The sequence below is a fragment of the Arachis ipaensis genome, chromosome B06 (assembly GCF_000816755.2).
Source record: "Arachis ipaensis cultivar K30076 chromosome B06, Araip1.1, whole genome shotgun sequence".
NCBI lineage: Eukaryota > Viridiplantae > Streptophyta > Magnoliopsida > Fabales > Fabaceae > Arachis > Arachis ipaensis.
In genome coordinates this window covers 98403117-98426343 of record NC_029790.2, presented here as the reverse complement: position 1 = coordinate 98426343, position 23227 = coordinate 98403117, and the positions used below count along the sequence as shown (strand labels likewise).

General features: G+C 37.0%; 1 protein-coding gene across 1 annotated transcript; it reads left to right on the top strand.

Moving 5' to 3' along the window:
• Positions 3875-5145, top strand: LOC110264072. The gene is made up of 2 exons (XM_021105817.1): positions 3875-4632; positions 4708-5145. Exons 1-2 carry the CDS (start codon positions 4417-4419, stop codon positions 4966-4968), a joined length of 477 nt encoding a protein of 158 aa, XP_020961476.1. The 5' UTR covers positions 3875-4416; the 3' UTR covers positions 4969-5145.

Below are 23227 nucleotides of genomic sequence, written 5' to 3'. Positions count from 1 at the left end.
CCTTCTTCTGATTTGAGTCATGTTGCTGACAAAAGTAAAATGTAACACATAAATACATATATTTTTAAAAATTAAATAATATTCAATAATTGACATATCTAAATGCAAATTTTCCTCGAACCACTTATTGATCGGATGGTGCAACTGTTCAAATGGGATACTCTAAAATTTTCATCTTGTAATCGATGACTTTGGATATTTTATGCTTCCAATTAGTATTATTTCACTGTTGGGTGGCCTTGTTCACGTTTAACACTCTAAAATAAATAAAAATAGCTACAATATAAATAAAAAAAAGTTAATAAATAATTATATATTCCATCCAATTTCTCCCTTATCTTCCATGGTTCTTTTCCTTTTATTTTCATCACATGATTACATTTTTATCTTGGCCACTAATTAAGTAAGGAAAAAAAGATAATATCAAGAAAGAAAAAGATTCTAAAAGATCAATTATTCCATCCTATTTCTCCAAGAAGAATGATACTGTTTCTTCCTTTTTAATACTCTTTTTCATCATTTTACACTTAGTAAGTTAGCTAACAAAAGAAAGAAAGAGTGACAAAGGAAAAAAGAGGCTAGTGTTGAGAAGAGGGAAAAAAAACAGTTAGAGTTCTCAGCTTTGTTTCTAATTTTCAAAAAATCAAGAGTTCATATCAACATTATAATACGATCAAATAATTCTTTTCATCGTTATGTCAGTTACTATTTATTAGTAAGGTTAAAATTAAAATCAGATTAGATACCAAATTTTTTATATCCCTTTTATATTGATGGTTATCAATAGTTAAAAAAGGGATTGAATCTTACCCTTCTTTTATTTTACTTATAATTATACTTTCTGTTAAAAAAATATAGGAGATATTTTGGTTTTGTTTTCTGATACGGTACGAGTCAGAACAGATAAGAGAGTAGAGAATTACATCCAAATGTATTTTGGTTCGGCTACTCAATACAATATAACCTATATCCAGTTTTCATCACAACAGTGATAGAATTTCACTATCTTTTTCAACAGATTACAATCACCAATTCTCTTTAGGATCTACCCAATCCTATCTGGGACAAGTCCAGATTCTAACCCAATCTGAACTTGACTAGGACTCACCCTAGCTTTCAAATGCAAAGTGCTAACCCAACTTGTAAGAGAACAAGTCCAAATTTTAACCCAACCTGAACTTGATTAGGACTCACCCTAACTTTTAACAGCAAAATGCTAACCCAACTTGTAAGAAAATCTTCTCAGGATCATGGCACAAAACAGAAATACTAACAGAGAAATTTTTGAAATAACTTAGGCTTTTTCTCCAAGTCTATCTCACTGCCTTTTTTTTTTCACTCATTGGTTTTTTCTTACAAACATCACCATATTTGCCTTTTACCCATGAAACTCAAACAGATTAAACTGAGAAAAAGAAATACTAAATAAAAACCATAAAGGAGAAGAACAAGAAAAGCTCAAGGAGCTATGAAAATCGAAATCAGTGCTCTTTCTCTCTTACCCAATTCTTAGCCGTTCACCCCTATTACATAGGAGTGAAGCTTTCAAGCTCCTTTGATCTTGGCCGTGTATCTTTTCTTTGGCCCCAAGTTTGATTTTTGATTGTTGACGACCTACTGAGTATATTTGACTTCACTTTCTCCATAGTTGCTTGATTTGTGCTTGAAATTCAGCAGATTTTTTCATGGTTTCTTGGTAAAACACAAATGAAAAAAAATTAACTTGAGATACTCTGTCCGGATGAGATTTATCCTGTTGTTATAGTCCTTTTTTTCTTTCTTCTTGATTGAATTTGAAAATAACATTTTTGTTCTTGACTGTGCTCTAGCTTCGAATTTTTCTTTTTCTTTCTTCTTGCTTCAGAGTGATGTGATGTTTAAAGAAAGAGAAGAGAGAAGAAAGAGAATTTGTATTAAGTGAAGTGAAGCTAGAATTCAAATGAGTTGAGTTCAAAGTATAGAAGAGTAGGTTTTGTTATGTATCACTGAATTATATTTATTTTGGGCTAACTCATCTTTGTTTCTTTTTCTTGGTTCAGCTGTCTACCCTTCTTAGATCAAGATTTGAACGATTAGAGTTGTATAACTGAAATAGAAATTAGTCAAGAGGTGTGGGTTAACTTTAATGACCCTGTTTTAATTTAATTTAATTTTTGCACACTAACTAAATTTATTATACAAACAATTTGATAATAATTTAATTATATGACATCTATTAATATTAATATTTTTTTAACATATATTTGAATAATGTAATAGATACTAATTAATTAATGAATTAGAAAATAAGTTAATTTGATATAAAAAAATTATATAATTATTTAATTATGACCGGGTCAACCGGTTGAACCAGTGACCCATCGGTTGAACCAATGACCCAGTGACCCAGTAACTTGGCCGGGTCAATTGCCGGTTCGGTTCTGATAACTATGCTCAACATGCTTCAACCAAATACTTCTCTGACTTTTATCATTAATCCTTTATCATTAAGCCTTTTTTTTTTTTGTAGAGCTATGAGATTTTGTTGTCATCTATGAGTCAATTATTTATCTGAATGATTAACCATTTTATTTTTAATAATTTAGGTACATGCTTTGTCTCTCTGGGATCTTTTACTAATTACCGAGTGCCTCACACTTGAATCATTGTTTGTTTGAAGTTTTTTTTGTTATGCAAAATGATCCTATTTTTATTTTTCAACAAAGTGTGACTCTGGTGTCTTGTTATTATGACTACTACTCCAATTAGTAGTAGTATTGTTACTTCTGAGCCGTTTTGATGGTCTTTCAATTATAGTAGTAGTAGGTGAAGTAGTTTCCATCATGGAAATCTTGGAGTTCATAAAGTAGAAGTATATGACAAGTCTAAGTTGAACCATATGAGAAGTAATTTGTGTTTTGTGTAATGTCTTTTGTGAAAGCAGGGAGAAGATTCGAACAAGTATTGTTGGAAGTGAGAGAGTTAAAGGGTAGTGCTTCCCTGCGACATTGTCACATTCAGTTAGTTTTTTCCTTCGTTTATTTTTACTATTTAATTGATTGAAATATATATATGTACGTAGTTTTTCTATATTTTAACAATGAAAACTATGATGAGACCGAGGATATGCTTGTGTAAAAGACATTAAAGTTTTGTGTAAATAATGACAAAATAGTTTCTTAATGCTCATATATCAATTTCTCTTAATAATGACAAAAAAAATTCCTATACATGACTGTTATTCTGTTTTAAGTAATATGGTTTTCTCTTAATATGCTCATATGACACACCATTCACAGCATACTTCTGTTTTCCATTTATGAAATGAGCAGAGTTTGCCAGAATTATGGTTCTCCTGCAATTTTTTTGTTGTTGCTTAGTGTTTGTTGTATTGAACTTGTTGTAATTATTTGTTGTTAGTACTATATTTTGTTACAATTTATCATAGTGATTATATCCTCATATTTTGTTTGCTGTTTTTTCTTTGCATTCTCTTATTTTCTTTTAATTTTACTAGCACTCAATATGTTCAATGAAATGCTTCAACCAGATTTCTTTAAATGTTTTATTTCTTATTTTTTTTGCAATCTGCATCACAATCACAACTATGCATTAAGAATGAATTGAAGGGAGAAAGATGTAGAATTAAGATTCAAGGATTTGGCCTTTGAATTTAAGAAAATGTTATATATGAGTGTTATTGAACAACAATCTTAATAAAATACTATATACTTGTGATTATGTGCGATTTATTTATTTATCTATATATTCAACATCTATATATATGACTTGATCCATATCAAAGTAATTAGTCCTTGATTCTGGACTGAGCTCCATAGTTTTAGTCCAAGTCAAAGTTATATATCTTATTCTGGCTTGTAAACAATTTGGATCTCAGATTGATACATTTGTACGAGCATTCAGAATTTTATGCCTTTAACATTGTCATTGTTCCACAATTGCTGTTAGAAAAGTTTGTTACCGGTTAAATGAATAATGACATCTCCATGTTAGCTTTGTGCCTTGTGTGTCAAGAGTCACGCTTTTTGGATATGGATTCATTCACCTATGCTAACTAGATTTATATGTTAGACAAAAGGACAAATAGGTCCCTGAGCTTTTGGCCCGTGGACATTTTCGTCCCTGAGCATTTGAAAATACTTTTAAATCCCCGACCTTAGCAAATTTTGGACGGATGAGTCCCTCCGTGGATTTGCCTCCGCCGGACCCATCGGAGAAGTCTGATCTGGCTCCCCTGAGGATGACATGGCACGCTTGGTTGACAGCTGGACTGCTGAGTAGAAAGTTCCCTTCGAAAATTGGACAATGAAGTCCCTGCACCACTAAACTACGTCGTTTTGCCACCCTACCCTAATTCTTAAATTGATTGCCCTTGTTTCTGGAGGCCAGTGGTGAGGAGTTGGACGTGCATCAACCATGGCTGCTAATGGAGCATCAGCAACATCGAGAAGAAGCCACATGGGAGTAAGAGAGGAAGATTCTGCCTCAAGCTCAAACCTTTATGTTCTTTACGACGGAGACCCGAAGGACGATGTCGCCCGGAGATGCTTCTGTGGAGTTTATGCGATAATGTATATGTTGAGGATGATTAGGAACCCAAACAGAGTCTTCATGGGTTGCCCATTCTATAAGGTAAGATAAGAAACCTGTGAAATTTGTTCTGTTGGAATGGTTTTGTATGGTGCATTTATTTTGGGTTTTTGTCAGGGAAACCAACCGCACTGCAAGTTTTTTCTTTGGGTGGATGAGCATTTGGCTAGAATTGGAAGCAGTGGTTGCGTCTTTGATAAAAGACCTGTGGTTGAGAAAGAGCCAGAAGTTGTTGAAGAGGATGAGGGATTCCATCATAGGATTGCTATTTTGGAGGAGAAGGTTACTGTGCTGGAGAAGAAAAAAAACCCCTTAGCTTGTTGTGTTGTTATTGTTGTATGTGCTGTTGTGGCTGCATTTTATGTTTGTAGTGACTGATAAATGAATTTTAGAAGGTAGAGTTGGAAAATGTGTTGATTCTGGTTTCTGTTTTGTAATGAAACATGGTCTTTAGGGAACATTTGTATCCTATTATCTATGTAAATGCAGTTAAAGTTATGATATCAATTGGGTGTTGAAATTATGTTGTCAATATGTGAAGAAGCCTTGAATGATTTCGTATAGTAGGCATAAAAGTTGTATACTTAACCACATAATATATATTAAAAGTTGCCCAAAAAGAACAATTCTGCTCAAGTGTATAGTATTATGAAGCTTAACATCACAAAAGTAAGCCTCAAACACCTAACAATATTGCAACAGTTTGTAAAAACCTAAGAGCTTGTTCAAAAAGCCACTAATTCTCCCAAAAAAACATTGTTGTCACATTCAACTTTCCTAAATGATATTACAAGGCATAGTGGACTGCCCATGATGTCACATTTTTTCATGTCTTTGGATTGATGGATGGTGGATTAGGAATGAATTTGAACAGTCTTGTTGTTGCTGTGCTTGCTGCTGCCAGTGTCTCCTTGGAAGCTACTGAAGTCGGTCCTGGCCTGACTTGAGATGGTTGAGGCTGTGGGGGTGCAGGCTGACTTGGAGGTGGGAGTGGAGTGGCACAAAGTGGGGCAGGTAGCCTGAATATCTTCTGTTTGGGCCTGATTTTTGAAGTTTTTGGTTGAAATATTTGGTGAGGTGTGGATGGAACTTGGAGTGGAGGCCTAAATGGTGTACCTCTAGTTACACGACGTGGCTGGGGTTGGTCTGCGACGGAAGCTGGTGTTACAGGGTTTGGTGTTGCTGGCACAGCACTTGGAACCTGGTTGTGATAAATAAGACAGTATTCATGAGACTTAGCATAAATAACAGTTTAGAGGCTCAACATAACACAATTATATATTATACTTACATATGGAGCATTGCTAGATGCAGCCTGGGTAGATGCAGCCTGGCTAGTAGCTGCCTGGCTAGAGGTAGCATGGCTAGTAGCTGCCTGGCTAGATGGAGCACTTTGGGTGTTAGGGGCATCCTGTAAGTTTAAGTTGACCACTGTTACGCATTACTATTTGAATCCTGAAATATCTAACTAAACATAGTTTACACCAATATAGCAGATTACTAAGAATAAATACAAATACTTACATCATCCTGTGGTGCTGACTGTGATAGTGGAATGACAACTAGTGACTGACTTGTCCCACCTTTCTTGGACTTCTTGGTCTTAGGTTTCCAGTTGGGGTTAGATGGAGCACCCTTTCATGTCTTGTAGTTATGTCCCTCTGACCCACATTTACTACAAGTAACCTTAAAGGATCTCTTAAGCTTGGCACCTTGCTGCATCATTGGTTCAGCCGGATCCTTTTGTCTGTTGTGTACCTTTGGTCTGCCGATTGGTCTCTTTATGATGGGAGGATCTGGTCTCGAATACTCACTCCGTGTCCAAAATTCCTGACTAGGCACCGGTTGAATAGCATAGGCATATGTCTTATGGATTGACTCCATGCATAACCATGGATGCACATATTCTTCTGGTTGATCATGTCTTTTCCTGATTGCTGCCACTGCATGGATACAGGGCATGCCTATAACAGAGCAACATGATGCAATTGTTTTAAATGAAACCAGAAAATTGAGAACAATAAAACAAGTAAATTAGAATATACTTAACGTCCCTACTAACCAGTCAGCTGCCATTTGTTGCATGAGCAGGTTTGCTTGATGAGATCCACATCCACCTTTGTTGTCTTACGACTCACTTCGAACCTCTTTCAATCTTCGTCACCTGTCCACTCTGCAACCCACTTATTACTGGGCCTAATAAGACGATCCAGCCTCTTCTGCTGTACAGGTGCCAGCTTTCCAGAAACATTTTGTAGCAACTGCTTATGCTTGACCATCCTCCGCATTAGATAGCACCTTATTTCTTCACACATTGTGAGAATAGGCCTGCTTCTATAGTTTACAATCTTCGAGTTGAACACCTCACACATGTTATTTGTGAGGTTGTCCACTTTTGGTCCATGTGAGAAGTAGGCCTTCACCCAAATTGCAGGCTCGAATTTCGATAAATACTCCCATGCACCCTGGTTGATTCGCTTGAGTTTCTCCATTTGCTCCTTAAATTCTGGTATTGTGGTGCATTTAGCACAGTCCCAAACCACCTCCCGAATATAGAGATCCTTAAATCGGTTGATAAAATTTTTCCAAATGTGCATCACACAGTTCCAGTGATGGGCATTTGGCATAACTGCCTTCAAAGCAGGTAGCAGTCCCTACAGTTCAGTTTAACAAATAAATCAAGTAACCAAGCAGTCATCATACCAACATCACTTAATCAAAGTAGTATTCAACAATATATTAACTAACGCAGCAGCAGTGCATTCATAGTAACTAAACCAGCACTAACTCTTATTAACTAAAACAGCAGCAACTCATACTTAGATATGCACAATTAGTGCATTCATACTAACATCACTAAGTCATATAAACTAAATCAGCAGCTACTCAATGTATGTATAATAGTAGAAATAAAGTGAATTGAGACTGAGACACAATGAAATCAAGTTCTGCTGCATATTATATCAAGTTATCAACTGAACATAAAACCAAATCAAAGATATTATCTATTTTACCATTAAATATTAAATACATACATATATCCATCACAGATCCCAAAGACACCTTGTGGCTTCGCTATATGCTAAAATTATATGCTGTTTTCCTTCTCACATGCCTAAATTTTTAACTATTTGACATGAATATAAATGATGGGATCTATCTTTTTATTTTTTGTATTTTACATAAGTTTAGTACAAATTATGTAGACAGCATATAATTTCTCATATTATATTGAAAAAGAATCCCTTACATATTCAAACAATATATAAATACCGTAGTGAAAACTGAAAGCAATTCCATATTGTCGCTTCACATTGTCCCCCTACCCTATACTTTATCAATGCTTATTATTAATTAATTAATAACTACTTCTAATAAATCTAAAATATTATGTACTTGACTTGACTTGGTGCATAGATATTATTAATAATCAGTTAATAATGATGAGATTATTGAGATCAGCAGGCCGTAGTAGACTGGTAGGTGTCTAGGAATTTCTTCAGAATTGATCTATCTATCTATCTATGTTGCCGTTAATCAAATGAAAGACTGCATCATCACCCTGCTCATCAACTACAATATTTTCACTTCTCATAAGTACACTAGTATCTAATATTATAATGTTATAATAGTTTAAAGAGAAACTCTTGAGTCTATGGCTAATAACTTTATAAACTAACTCAGCAGCTACTCAGACCTACATATGCAGCAGTAGTACATTCATACTAACATCACTAAGTCATCTTAAGTAGATCATCAGCTACTCATTCTTACATATGCAACAGTAGTGCATTCATACTAACATCACTAAGTCATATTAATTAAAACAGCAATCATTCGTACTAACTAAAGCAGCAGGTGGACACATGTATTAAGAAATAACATAGTCTTAATCAACACTAAGTAATAATCAAGTTTACCTTTTGTTGGTCGGACATAAAGTTCCATCCATGAGTCTGCACATCCCCCAAATCCTCTTCGAGAAGAGTCAAGAACCACTTCCAGGATTCTTTAGTTTCAGACCTAGCTACTCCATAGGCAACCACGTAAAATTGGTTATTGGCATCCTGGCCAACTGCTGTGAGGAGTTGTCCACCATAATAAGTCTTCAGAAAGCAGCCATCAAGATGTATCAATGGCCTACACCCACTTTTGAACCCCTGTTTGCATGCTTCTAATGATATGTAAAGTTTATCAAAAACAGGGGGGATTGAGGTATAGGAGTGACACACAACTCTGCCCTAGACCCTGGATTGCTTCTTAATATCTCAAACAAGTAATCTCTAACATTACTATACTGCTCCCTCTCATTACCCATGATTCTCTCTCTTGCCTCTCTAACTGCTCTGTACACCATTTTTGGATGTGCAGTGAGTGAGAATTCTTCTCTGAGGAAGTCAATAGCCTCATTTTTCCTCATATGAGGCTGTGTATTCATTCTCTTCTCAACCTTTAAGCTAATCCAATGTTGATCAGCCACATTACTTCCCATGTTCCTTGCATATGTATGGTCATTCTTGTAAGTCTTAACCTGGTAGCATTGCAGAGACTTGTTGTATGATAAATGAACCAGCCACGAACACTCATCATCCATGCATCCCACCCTCACTCTCTCTTTGTCATTCTTAATCCACCTTAGCTCCCTACCCTCAGCAATGAATGAGTCTTTTACAACTTCCTTAAATCTGTCAATGGTGGCAAACCTTGTCCCTAACTCAAACCTCCCCTCTCCATGCTCATAATCGTCATCAAACTCAGGGAATTTATGCTTGCTAGATTCATCATCTGATGAAATAGGTGTATGTAAAGTCTCAGATTCATAGTCATATACCGGGTCATCATCATCATCTTGCATCAAGCTCTCATAGAACCTAACGTCTTGGTCCATGTTGGGCTGTGGGCCTCTGTTGGGCTGCACATTAGGATCAGGCCCAACATAATTTCTGGTCTGCTGCTCATTGGGTTCACTGCTTTGTCCCATCTTCTTCCACGTCTTCCTCTTTCTTTTAGCACCTGTCTTGTTTGCACTTGTCTTATTTGGAGACACAGCTTTCTTCTTTCCCTTCATTACTCTCTGCCTTTTGCTACCCTCATCATCAGCACTTGTATCATCATCATCACTGTCACTTTCAAACCCGGGAGGTGGAGGTTTGTAGGGCTCATCCTCCGTACTCTCATACCCATCATCAGAGGACGAACTCTGGTCATCCACCAAAACCTCTCCCTCATTAGGACTCTTACTTTGCTTTCCAGCATTCTCCACAATCTCAGGTTCATCAACCAGGTGATCAAAGTATAGGTAAAACTCGTCAGTCTCTGTATTCTTCATTTTGTTCTCTCGCATTTCGTTAATCCCTGCATCCCCAGTGAGAATATGCAGCCCAGACTCAATATCAGGACTCATTGGATCATACCAATAAACTGTCTTGTATGATTGGTACTCCAAGCCCTTGAACAGTGTGATCAAGTCTCCGAAATTAACGAAGTCTAGGTCCATTTCTGGAAACTTCTCCACCTTTCCATTTTTGTAAACCAGACAGCCATTAGTCTCTCTCACAAAATTACCTCCATGGTGGAACACGGGCACTACAAACACATCAACCATCTGACACAAGAAAAACGAAAAACTGTAAACAATGATCAAGAATTACTCTATTCACATATTAAAAGGCAGGAACCTTCAACATCCAAAACGAAAAATAACCGAGAAAATTTCGGGGCCCTAACTGTGATTTAACTTCAACCCAAAATTCCGATTACTTTTTTCACAACTTCTATCAACATGCACGCTCAGTCTATTCACATCATACTTCATACTTGCAGTGATATTTAACCTCACAATCCACTAACTACGCTACAGTACAGAGTTCTTACCTTCGGTGACGAAGCCAGCAACTCAGACAACAATGGACGCCGCTTCGACAGCCACTCCACACGGCGAACGTCTCAGCTCTGGGTTGTGATCTTTTTGGAGGGAGAAACAGAGTATGATGAACGTTGGTATTCCTTAGGGTTAATTGTAATTCAGAAGGGGAGATGTGGGTGTAAAGGGTATTGTAACAGACTTTGTATTGTAAGGGTAGGGTGGCAAAACGACGTAGTTTAGTGGTGCAGGGACTTCATTGTCCAATTTTCGAAGGGAACTTTCTACTCAACAGTCCAGCTGTCAACCAAGCGTGCCACGTCATCCTCAGGGGAGCCAGATCAGACTTCTCCGATGGGTCTGGCGGAGGCAAATCTACGGAGGGACTCATCCGTCCAAAATTTGCTAAGGTCGGGGATTTAAAAGTATTTTCAAATGCTCAGGGACGAAAATGTCCACGGGCCAAAAGCTTAGGGACCAATTTGTCCTTTTGTCTATATGTTATGTATCACTTTAATGTAGATATTTTGGATATAAATAATTCAAAAGGCTATGTCCTAATAACTTGTGCCCTTTGGTTAATACTTGAGCAAAAGTAGATTGTATTTGCTAAGTTACACTAAACTATATTTGCTAGTCAACTTTAGATTATGAGAATATATCCTCGAGGAGAATAAAGGTGCAGTTAAAAATTAAATACTTGGTTTGTGTCTTAAATCAAGTTACAGTCGGATATAATTTTTTGTAATTCAAGTACTAAATTTTTAACAATAGTTTTTTCACTGGTTTAAATTTTCACGTTAAATTTTGTTTCTGACCTCAATAAATTTCTATTATATAGGTATCATGCTAGAACTCAATATAGAGAGAGAGAAGAAGAGAGAGCATTAGAGGAGAAAGAAATTATCTGAATTAGAAAATGTATGGTTGATTTTCAATGGTGTGAGTGTGCTGATTTATATACCCACTAGTGTAACAAACCCTTCTAACAGACTCTGCATAACACACACTCACTGCCTAACAAATAGCTAACCACATTACAAAAAGGTCTAACTAACTAATGTTATACACACCACATGCTAACCTCCTTCATCCCCCCTCAAATTGAGGCGTGGCCTAGAAGCAAGCCTCGGTTTGGACCAAAAATCAGCAAAGAGAGTGGAAGAGATGGGTTTCGTGAAGATGTCTGCGAGTTGATAAAGAACAGGAATGTGAACAACTCTAACAAAGCTCTTCAGTACCAAGTCACGAGCAAAATGGATGTCCAATTCAACATGTTTAGATTTGGAATGAAGAACCGGGTTGGCGGCCAACATGACAGCACTGAGATTGTCACAGTGCACGACAGGGGTGTTGTAATTGGCATATGAATAGCTGAGAGGAGGTTACGAATGGACATAGCTTCAGCCACAGCATCAGCAATGCCTCTGTACTCAGCTTCAGTACTAGAGCGAGAGACAGCATGCTGCTTACGCGAGGCCCAAGAAATCAGATTTGGCCCCAAGAAAACACAATAACCATTAGTTGATTTGCGATCATCAGGGTCCGACCCCCAATCAGAGTCAGTGTAGACAGTAAGATTGTGCTTCACGGCTGGCTGAATTCGAAGGCCAAGATCAGCTGTTCCACTAATGTAGCGAAGAATGCGCTTAACAACCTTCGAATGTGACTCGAGAGGGTTCTGCATAAATTGGCAAACGCGGTTGATGCAATAGGCGAGCTCTGGCTTGGTAATGGTGAGATACTGAAGGCTCCCAACTATTGAGTGATAGAGAGTTGGATCTGAAAACACAGGACTGCCAGCCTTGGATAATTTAAGAGAGAAATGAATTGGAGTAGCACAGGAATTACAGCCCAGCATGTTGGCTTTCTGTAGTATGTCATGAACATACTTAGTTTGGCTCAAGAGAAGGCCACCATCAGTGGTAGGAACCACTTCTAAGCCTAGGAAGTAGTGAACGCTGCCAATATCCTTCAAAGCAAAATGAGAGTTGAGATCAACAATGACTTGCTTAATTTGTGCATCTGAACTACCAGTAACTATAATGTCATCGACATAAATGAGAAGATAGGTAATAGCACCATCACAAACCCTGGTAAAAAGAGACGTATCAGCTCTTGTTGTAGCAAAACTAAGCTTGTGCAAAACACCCGAAACCTTCATGTACCACGCACGGGGAGCTTGTTTCAAACCGTATAATGACTTTGTTAATCTACATACTTCATTAGGGGAACCAGTCTCATAACCAGGTGGCTGAATCATAAACACCTCTTCACTTAACTCACCATTCAGAAACGCATTATTGACATCAAGTTGTCTAATGCTCCATTTGTTCGAGACAGACAAAGACAACACTAATCTAATTGAAGTAGGCCTCACAACCGAACTGAAGGTTTCTTGAAAATCAATTCCAGGTCGTTGGCTAAAACCCTGAGCGACTAGCCTGGCTTTATACTTCTGTAAGGAGCCATCCGAGTTGTGTTTTACTCGAAAAATCCACCTGCATCCTATAGGAGTTCGATTTGGAGGCAAGGGAACTAGATCCCAAGTGTGAGTACGCATGAGAGCACTATATACTTCATCCATCGCCTGCTTCCAATGTGGAACTGATAGTGCCTCCTTGTAATTCTTAGGTTCAAAATTGATTGTGACAGAGGCTTGAAGCATTTTTGGTTTGAAAATACCATTCTTCGACCGAGTTATCATTGGATGAGATGAGTGAACATGTTGGGAAGATTGAGGTTGAGGTTGTGGGGCAGAATGGTTAGCAAGACTAGGAGAAGAAGAGGGGGTTTCATTATGTGAATTACTTGGGAGATGTGAGTTTGAATTGATGGACTGGGAACTGATGGAAGTTCTAAGGCTAAGAGAGGGGGTTTGTGTGGCAGGTACGGGCTGGTGTGACAAAATGGTGAGAGATGGCGTAGGTTGAGATAATGAGGATGGTGATGATGAGGGATCATCAAGAAGGGTGTCCTTTAGTGATTGCGGAAAGCCAGACTTGAAGGGAAATTCGGTTTCATCGAAGATAACATGCCTGCTCAAAATGATTTTTCCTGAAGCACTCAAGCATCTGTAGCCTTTGTGCTGAATGCCATAACCAATAAACACACAGGGTTGGGACCGATCATCAATCTTGTGGTTATTGAATGGCCTAGTATAAGGGAAGCATAAACAACCAAAAGTTTTCAAGGACAAGTAGTTTGGATTGACATTGAACAGCTTCTCATAAGGTGAAATATTGTCTAGAACTGGACTAGGCAGCATATTGATAAGCCGCACCGCAGTGATAAAGGCATCACCCCAAAATCGTTTGGGCATTGAAGCTTCAGCTAGTAGTGTGAGACCTGTTTCAACGATATGCCGGTGTTTCCGTTCACCAGTTCCATTTTGTTGGTGGACGTACGGACATGAGAACCTCCATGCCAAACCTGTTCCCTGCAAAGACTTGGCCAAACTCACATATTCCTTTGCATTATCACTTTGCATCATCTTAATTTTAGTATCAAGTTGGAATTCAACCATAGCTTGGAAATCAAGAAATACATATCTGAGTTGAGCCTTTGAAGAAATGAGATAAATCCATGTGAAACGAGAAAAAGCATCAATAAAATGGACATAGTACTTTGAACAATTTATTGAAGTCACAGGGGCAGGGCCCCATATGTCTGTATACACGAGTTCTAAGGGTTTGTTATACACAGAATTTGAAGAAGGAAATGGATGCTGGTGAGCTTTTCCAAGACAGCAAGAAGGACACACAAAATGTTTAGAATTGAGTGAAATATTACAAGATTGCAAAACTTTATTTACTACGGTAGTTGAGGGATGCCCAAGGCGAGCATGCCAAAGAAGGAAATCGGTGTTTCGTGGAACTGAAGCAAGGAAGGCAGCAGCTGAATTGCCTTTGTCTTTTGCTCGAAAGTCAGTAAATTTGTATAGTCCTTTCTCAACTGTTCCTTGGAGTATGACCTCCTTGGAGACCTTGCATTTAACAGCACAATGATCATCATGAAACTCAAAGAAAACTTTATTGTCTTTAGCAAATTGATATACACTCAGCAGATTTTTCGAAATTTGAGGCACTAGAAGAAGTTTTGTGAGCAAAAACTGTTTCTTATTCAGATCTGAAATAAAGATAGAATTTCCAACATGGCTAATTGACAAACCTGTACCATTTCCAATAGTGACACGTTCTGATCCAGCGTATTCAGACTTTTCAATGAAGTTCATTGCATCTGCAGTCATATGATGCGTGGCGCCAGAGTCTGGATACCAGTTCGGGTCTTGAAGAGTTGAAGGTGTAGCATAATCAGCTTCATTTTGCATTAAGGCACTGGAGTAAGAAAGATTGGCACCAGGACTTTGAGAAACTAAGGAGTTTTCTGTGCGTGAACCTCCTCCAGAGTCAGAATCATATCTGTACCAACACGTGAGAGCAGAATGTCCAAGTTTGTTGCACACTTGACACTGTATTATTCTGGAATTTGTTCTTCCATATCCTTGAGCTTGAGGATGCATAGAGTTTGATCTTCCATATCCTTGCTGCTGGAACTGCATGTGCCTTCCTCCTCTGCCAAATCTTGAACCGCCTCATCCACGATATGGAAACCTTCCTCCACGAAAACCTCCTCTAAAGTTGTGATTAGGGTTCTGAACGTGTGCGACATGTGCTTGTACAAAATTGTCAGGTCTCTTGTCTAACAACTCTTCGTGCGCCATTAACAAAGCTTCTAACTCTCCAATTGACACTGGAGTAGACCTAGCAGTTATAGTGGTGATGAATGAGGTGTACTCCTTTGGCAGTCCATTTAAAATAGCGTCTACATTATCAGAGTCATTTATCGTCGCTCCAACACAAATTAAAGAATCTACTACCTTCTTTATCTCTAGCAAGTAATCGCAAATCGAAGCTTCTTTCTTCGTGTTTACTAGTTTGTTCTTGAGTTGTCTAATCTTCGCCGTGATCTGTGATGCAAAGAAAATCTCCAATCTTTTTCAGATCTGATGAGAAAACATACATCCAACCATGCGTGTATTGAATCTCTTGCTCATTGATGCAAGAAGCCAAGTCTTAAGTAGTGCATCCTGTTTCTTCCACGTTGCGTATTCTGGATTCACCGTGCCTGAAGTTTCATCTTCGATTGAAAGATGCTTCTTTGGAATTGACTCACCTGTGATGTGATTCAACATTTTGTAACCTTCTATCATAGATTCTACTTGATCTTTCCATGGCAGAAAGTTTTCTTCATCCAGTTTCATTGCAATCGGACTTGAGAAAGCTTAAGCAATTTGTACAGTAGTGAGTGATGCGGAAGTCATGGTTACAAGGATCTGGAGCTCTGATACCATATAGGTATCAGGCCAGAACTCAATATAGAGAGAGAGAGAGAGAATAAGAGAGAGCGTTAGAGGAGAAAGAAATGATCTGAATTAGAAAATGTATGGTTGGTTTTCAATGGTGTGAGTGTGCTGATTTATATACCCACTAGTGTAACAAACCCTCCTAACAGACTCTGCATAACACACACTCACTGCCTAACAAATAGCTAACCACATTACAAAAAGGTCTAACTAACTATTGTTATACACACCACATGCTAACCTCCTTCATATTAGGAGTCAGGTCTTTTATGTTAAAATTTCTCCATCAGTTAAGGGGATTTGAAAACTTTGTTGTGAGCTCTTAGATTTGAAGGATGCTATGTAGAACTTATGTGACAATATCCATTCCATGTTCTTGGCTTTCTTGAGGTAAACATAAACAATATCTTTCTTTGAAGATACTTACCTTGCTTACTTGTAAGAGTTATATATCTTTTTTTTTTGGGTCAGTGAATTGGACAACCCCCAATCCTATCCTAGGTACACAACATACCCACACACTCCTCACACATTTATCATATTTTTTCTCAAATGCAACCTCTAGAGTTTAAACTCTAGACCTTAGTTAGTGGTGGAGAGATGGTGAAATGCCACCTGAGCTAAGGTTCTTTGGCAGAGTTATATATCTTATGCTGGTCTAAAAACAATTTGGATCTCAGATTGATACAATAAGATATAAAGACACTATTCGGACTATGATTGTAGTACACATATTTTTTCTTGTGGGTTTGGTCTTGGTCCACTTGCTGTCAGATTCCAACTAATTTCATTCAAACTACTTCAGAACTTGTTTTAGTTGCTTAATTCTAATAATATATATGTGACATGTAATATGTACACTCTCTACTATACCATATAGTTTTGGCTTGATAAAGAGAAGAAGCAATATCTAGAGTAGGCCCGGGGGAGGAGTAGTAGATAAATGCCAATTTGAGTTGCTACAGTGAAGAATTGCAGTGGTGGTGAGTATCGTTCTGGTGAATCTTGTGGAGACAACTATGTAGTAATCCTTTTAATTTGCTTATACATATAAATAGTTTTATTAGTGGAAGCCTTGATAATCTTGTGCTATAGTGTTGATAATATCTCTTGTTATTAGCTATATGATTGTAATTTGTAATCACAGTCTTTTAACACTTTTTGATTTGTTAAGTATCCTTCTAAAATATTTATTAAAATCTTTTCTTTCATTTTAATTCTTGGTTGCAGATTTTGAATCACCGGCGTAGTAGACAATACCATTTTTTTTGTTAGTCATGAACTTCAATAATATATATCATCCAACATTTAAAGGTGTTTTATGATTGAATTGTTAACCTTACATGTTTAGATTAAGTTATGAGTTTTTGAATTTACATATTATAGATTATAACTATGTATAACTTGTAGAATTCAACTTTGAAATACATTGTTACTATTTTTTGAAATACAATGCTATTTTTATAGAATTTAACTTTGATGTTGGAGAGATTATGACAGTTTAAAATAGTCACTAAATACATAAAAAGCCATCACAGAAATTAGTAACTTAGTGATGGTTTCAAATCGAGAAACCGCCACTAAAAATATTGCGATGGTATATACCTAAAAGTTGTCATAAAAACTAGTAACTTAGTTACGATTTCAAATCATCACTAAAAAATTCGTAACGTAAAACACTCACGGAATATAAGAAAAAATTGTCCCTAGATTTAGTAATTTAATGACAGTTTCAAAACATTATGAAATAAAGCACAAAAAATACCTTGACAAGTGTTACAAATTAGTGACGGTTTTATACCTCAAAAACCATCATAAATAATTTAGCGACACTCTTTACCAACAGTTGTCCAAAACTGTCACTATGTTAGCTAGTGACGCTCAAATCCATGATGATTTTTTTAACCGTTGCAAAAATATTTAGTGACGGTTAAAACTGTCACCAATCATAAAAAAATCATCGCAAAAATGTTGTTTTGTTGTAGTATTTAGAATTCAATTATTCTAAGTTTTATATTTAAAAAAATTGAATAATTTTTTTATTACCAATACAATCAAATATATTTACTCGTATTCAAAATAAGCTGGAGCACATAGATGTCCTTTCTCTTAGATTTAAGGAGAAGGAGCTTATTGATGAGTATAATGAAGTTCTGTTGCAAGAGGAGTTATTTTGGGCTCAGAAATTCAAAGAGTAATGGGTAAAATTTGGAGATTGTAATAACAATTTTTTTCATATGCAAACCTTGGTGAGGAGAAAAAATGACAAAATTCATGGATTGTTTCTAGGGACGGGCCCAGCTTAGAGCATGAGGGGGCACTTGCCCCCACTGTATTTTCATTTTTTTTTAAAAAATAGTTATATATAATATATTTTTGTTTTAAATTTTAAATGATTCCATTACAAATATAAAAAAAATATTTTTTATAAATTATATATGATGAATAATATTTTAAAATTAAAAGTTTTCACTAAATTTTTTTAATTTTTATATCTCTATATAATTAATAATGTTCAACAAATTTTATTTTTGTGTATATATTTTTGCCCCCACTTCTAAAATTTTCTGGGTCCGTCACTGGTTGTTTCTAATGGACGGCACTTGGGAAACAAAGACAGAGATTCTTTAGAGAGAAGCAAGACAGTTTTTTCAATCTTTGTTCTACTGAAGAGGTTGACATTGATAGCTTGGGTGATTGTCCTCTTCCAGCGTTGAGTAGTGAGGCTTGCACTAGGTTAACCTCTCCGGTTATTATAGAAGAAGTGAAGTTGGCTCTCTTTAGTATGAACCCCTTAAAGGCTCCTGGTTCAGACGGGTTTCAAGCCATCTTCTTCAAGGAGTACTGGAAGGTTATGGGTAAAGATATTTGGCAGGTGGTTAATGCTGTCTTCTTAGGTTCCCCTATAAAGGCGTCTCTTTTTGAAACTTTCATCGTTTTGATCCCCAAGGTTAACTCTCCCACCAATCTGAAAGAGTTTTGACCCATTATCTTATGTAATGTGGTGTACAAGGTGATCACTAAGGTGTTAGTTAATTGCCTCCATCCTTTCCTTACTGATATTATTGGTCATCTACAAGGAGGGTTCATTCCAAGAAGATGTACTACTGACAACATTGTTGTGGCTCAAGAGGTTTTGCATTTCATGAAGCGGAAAAAGTCAAAAAAGGAAACCTTGATTTTAAGATTGATCTAGAGAAGGCCTATAATAGGGTGGAATAGAGGTTCTTGGAGCATTCTCTATATGGATTTGGTTTTCTCATTCTTTAGTTCGTCTTATTATGTCGTGTGTGAGATCGTCGTCCCTCTTTATTCTTCGGAATGGGTCAAAATTAGAGAGCTTCGCCTATAGGAGAGGTCTGAGGCAGGGTGATCCAATGTCCCTATATCTCTTTGTTATTTGCATGGAGTGACTAGCTTGCTTTATCAATAAACATGTCTCGGATGGGATTTGGGATCTTATTGCTGTTTCTAGAGGTGGGCCTCGCATATCTCATCTAATGTTTGCTGATGATCTTCTCCTTTTTTGCAAGGCGTTTAAGACTCAAGTCTTGATGATTATGGATGTGCTTAATAAGTTCAGTAAGGCGTCTGGTTTAAAGGTGAATGTTGAAAAGTCGAAGGCCCTTTCCTCTAAGAGTGTTTCCAATAGGCGTCAGGAGATGTTCACCGGTATCTCCTCTATTAGATTCACTCAAGATTTAGGGAAGTATTTTGGCATTAATCTTAATCACCAGAGGGCCAATAGAGTTGATTTTCATAATATTTTGGAAAAGATTCAATCTCGGTTGGCAGGATGGAAAGGAAAGCTTCTCAACAAGGTTGGAAGATTTTGTCTTATAAAATCAGCGCCAGCCTCTATCCCCGTTTATCATATGTAGGTGATGTATTTTTCCGATTATGTTTGTAATAAAATCAATTCTATGATGCAATAATTTTTATGGAAAGGTAAAACTAATGGGCATGGTCTCAGTCTTGTCAATTGGAAAACTGTTGTGACCCCTAAGAAGTTTGGTGGGTTAGGAGTTAGAGATGCCCATTGTGTGAATGTTGTTCTCCTTGGGATGTTGATCTGGCATCTTCTGAATTGTCCTAACAAGCCGTGGGTTTAAATTATGATATCTAAATACCAGTCTACCAACTTGCTTTGGAATACTTCCTATGATACAAACTCCTTTGTTGTTTGGCGTAATATTCAGAAAGCTGGAAGGTGGATTCGGGATGGCTATAACTGGTGTAGTGGCCAGATGGACCAGTCCTTATGGTTTGACAATTGGAGGCCGCAAGGACCTCTAGCAGTGGAGTTTCCTTTTGTCCACATTACAGATACAGACTTCAGGATAAAGGATATTTGGAAAGACGGGCATTAAAATTTTGATGTTTGTTATACCATAATTCCTGAGGCTATTAAAGCAGAATTGAATAGATTTAATCCTGACATTCAAAATGGACCTGAACCTCAATGGATTTGGGGTAATTCAAATTTCTATACCTCTAAGACTGGTTCTAATTGGGTTGCTAGGAAGAAGTTTGATTGACAGAAGAATGAGAATTGATTATGGGTTTGACAACTCATTATTCCTAAAAAAATCAAGTTTATGGTTTGGTTATGCCTCAATGACGTGTTGCTTATTGCCTCCTTTAGAGTCCATAGATCTCTTGCTATTTTTGATACTTGCATTCGTTGTAATGGTGCAGTTGAAATTGTCCTTTATTGCTTGAAAGATTGTCCTTTATACTTCTGCGTAGTGTTTTACGATGATGCACATTCAGACTTGATTAAAGATAAATCTTAAGAAATCTGAGACTTTATTTTCTTCTGCCCTTTGGTGGATATGAAGGAGTAGAAATAATGACTTATTTAATCCAGAGCAATCTTCGCTTGAGTGTAACTCCAGTTTCTCATTATGAGCTCTTGTGAGGATTTTATTAAATCTAATCAGACCCAAGTGATAAACCCCATTTTTAGGATTTATCTTGTATTGAATTTAGAGTATTTTGATGACCTTTTCTCGCATTTAACCTATGAATTAGCATGGTTTTGTTATCTCTCCTGTATTTGTGCTTAGGTGTAAAAACATGCTTTTTAGGCCTTATTTTGATGAGTTTTGATTTCTCCTTGATTCCATAAGAGGCCTTGATGTGTTTGCTAGTAATTCCAGGATTGAAATAGGCCAGGCATGGATCAAAGGAAGCAATGAAGGAAGCATGCAAGTGGAGAGAAGCACAAAAAGCCAAAGAATTGATTACGGCCAAGCACGCGCACAAGGCGCTCGCGCGCACATTGCGGAATCAGCCAGGGACGCGCACGCGTACCGTGCACGCACGCGTCGATGTCTGCACATGACTTCATTAAGGCAACACGTGCCTGGCGATTTTGAGCTTCTTAGATCTAGTTTTAATTCATGCCTTAATTCAATTCTCCTTTGCCAATTCTTAATCTTCTTCTCTTCCTCTCCCTAGTTATGTACTTTAGTTCTTGTAATTCTTCACTTTGTTTTGGATAGATTGTTGTTTCTTTTATTCCCTTTTAATAATGCAATTTGAGGTAATTCATGATAATTGTGATTTCCTTGATTGTTGTTGTTAATTCTTTACATTCAATTGTAGTTAGAATTCACTCTTGTTGTGATTGACTATACTTTTCTTTTGTGCTTTCCAAGTGTTTGATTAAATGCTTGGTTGGATTTTTGTATAGATTTTGTTCCTCTTGGCCTAGTTAGAGTGATTAGTGACTCTTGAGTTATCTAATTCCTTTGTTGATTGATAATTAGAGATTGCTAATTGATTTGAATGCCTCTAAAGCTAGTCTCTCCTTTAGGAGTTAATTAGGACTTGAGGAATCAAATTGATTCATCCACTTGACTTTCCTCCATGGTTAGAGGTTAACTAAGTGGGAGCAATGAACAATTCTCATCACAATTGAGAAGGATAACTAGGATATGATTTCTAATTTTCATACCTTGCCAAGAGCTTTTATAGTTGTTAGTTTATTTTCATTGCCATTTACTTTTCATGCTTCTTATCCAAAACCCCAAAATAACTCACAACCAATAACAAGACACTTTATTGTAATTCCTAGGGAAAACGACCCGAGGTCCAATACTTCGGTTTATAAATTTTAGGGGTTTGTACTAGTGACAAACAACTTTTTGTATGAAAGGATTATTGCTTGGTTTAGAAACTATACTTTTTGATGATTGGATTTTTGACGGTTTAGAATTTCACTAATGAAATCTCGTTGTAAAGTATAGTTTCTAAACCAAGCAATAATCCTTTCATACAAAAAGTTGTTTGTCACTAGTACAAACCCCTAAAATTTATAAACCGAAGTATTGGACCTCGGGTCGTTCTCCCTAGGAATTACAATAAAGTGTGTCTTGTTATTGGTTGTGAGTTATTTTGGGGTTTTGGATAAGAAGCATGAAAAGTAAATGGCAATGAAAATAAACTAACAACTATAAAAGCTCTTGGCAAGGTATGAAAATTAGAAATCCTATCCTAGTTATCCTTCTCAATTGTGATGAGAATTTTTCATTGCTCCCACTTAGTTAACCTCTAATCATGGAGGAAAGTCAAGTGGATGAATCAATTTGATTCCTCAAGTCCTAATTAACTCCTAAAGGAGAGACTAGCTTTACAGGCATTCAAATCAATTAGCAATCTCTAATTATCAATCAACAAAGGAATTAGATAACTCAAGAGTCACTAATCACTCTACCTAGGCTAAGAGGAACAAAATCTATACAAAAATCCAACCAAGCATTTAATCAAACACTTGGAAGGCACAAAAGAAAAGTATAGTCAATCACAACAAGAGTGAATTCTAACTACAATTGAATGTAAAGAATTAACAACAACAATCAAGGAAATCACAATTATCATGAATTACCTCAAATTGCATTATTAAAAGGGAATAAAAGAAACAACAATCTATCCCAAACAAAGTGAAGAATTACAAGAATTAAAGTACATAACTAGGGAGAGGAAGAGGAGAAGATTAAGAATTGGCAAAGGAGAATTGAATTAAGGCATGAATTAAACCTAGATCTAAGAAGAGATATTAACCTAAACCTAATCCTAATCCTAGAGAGAAGTGAGAGCTTCTCTCTCTAAAACTACTTAAAACTAAAGCTATCACTTCCTTCTTCTCCAATTGTTATGTCTCTCCTTTAGGCCTTGATCCTTTTATTCCTTTCTATCAGCAATTGGCGCCAAAAATGGGTTCAGAAACCCCTCAAAATCGCCAGGCACGTGTTGCCTTAATGAAGTCATGTGCAGACATCGACGCGTGCGCGCACGGTACGCGTGCGCGTCCCTGGCTGATTCCGCAATGTGCGCGCGAGCGCCTTGTGCGCGTGCGCGTGCTTGGCCGTAATCAATTCTTTGGCTTTTTGTGCTTCTCTCCA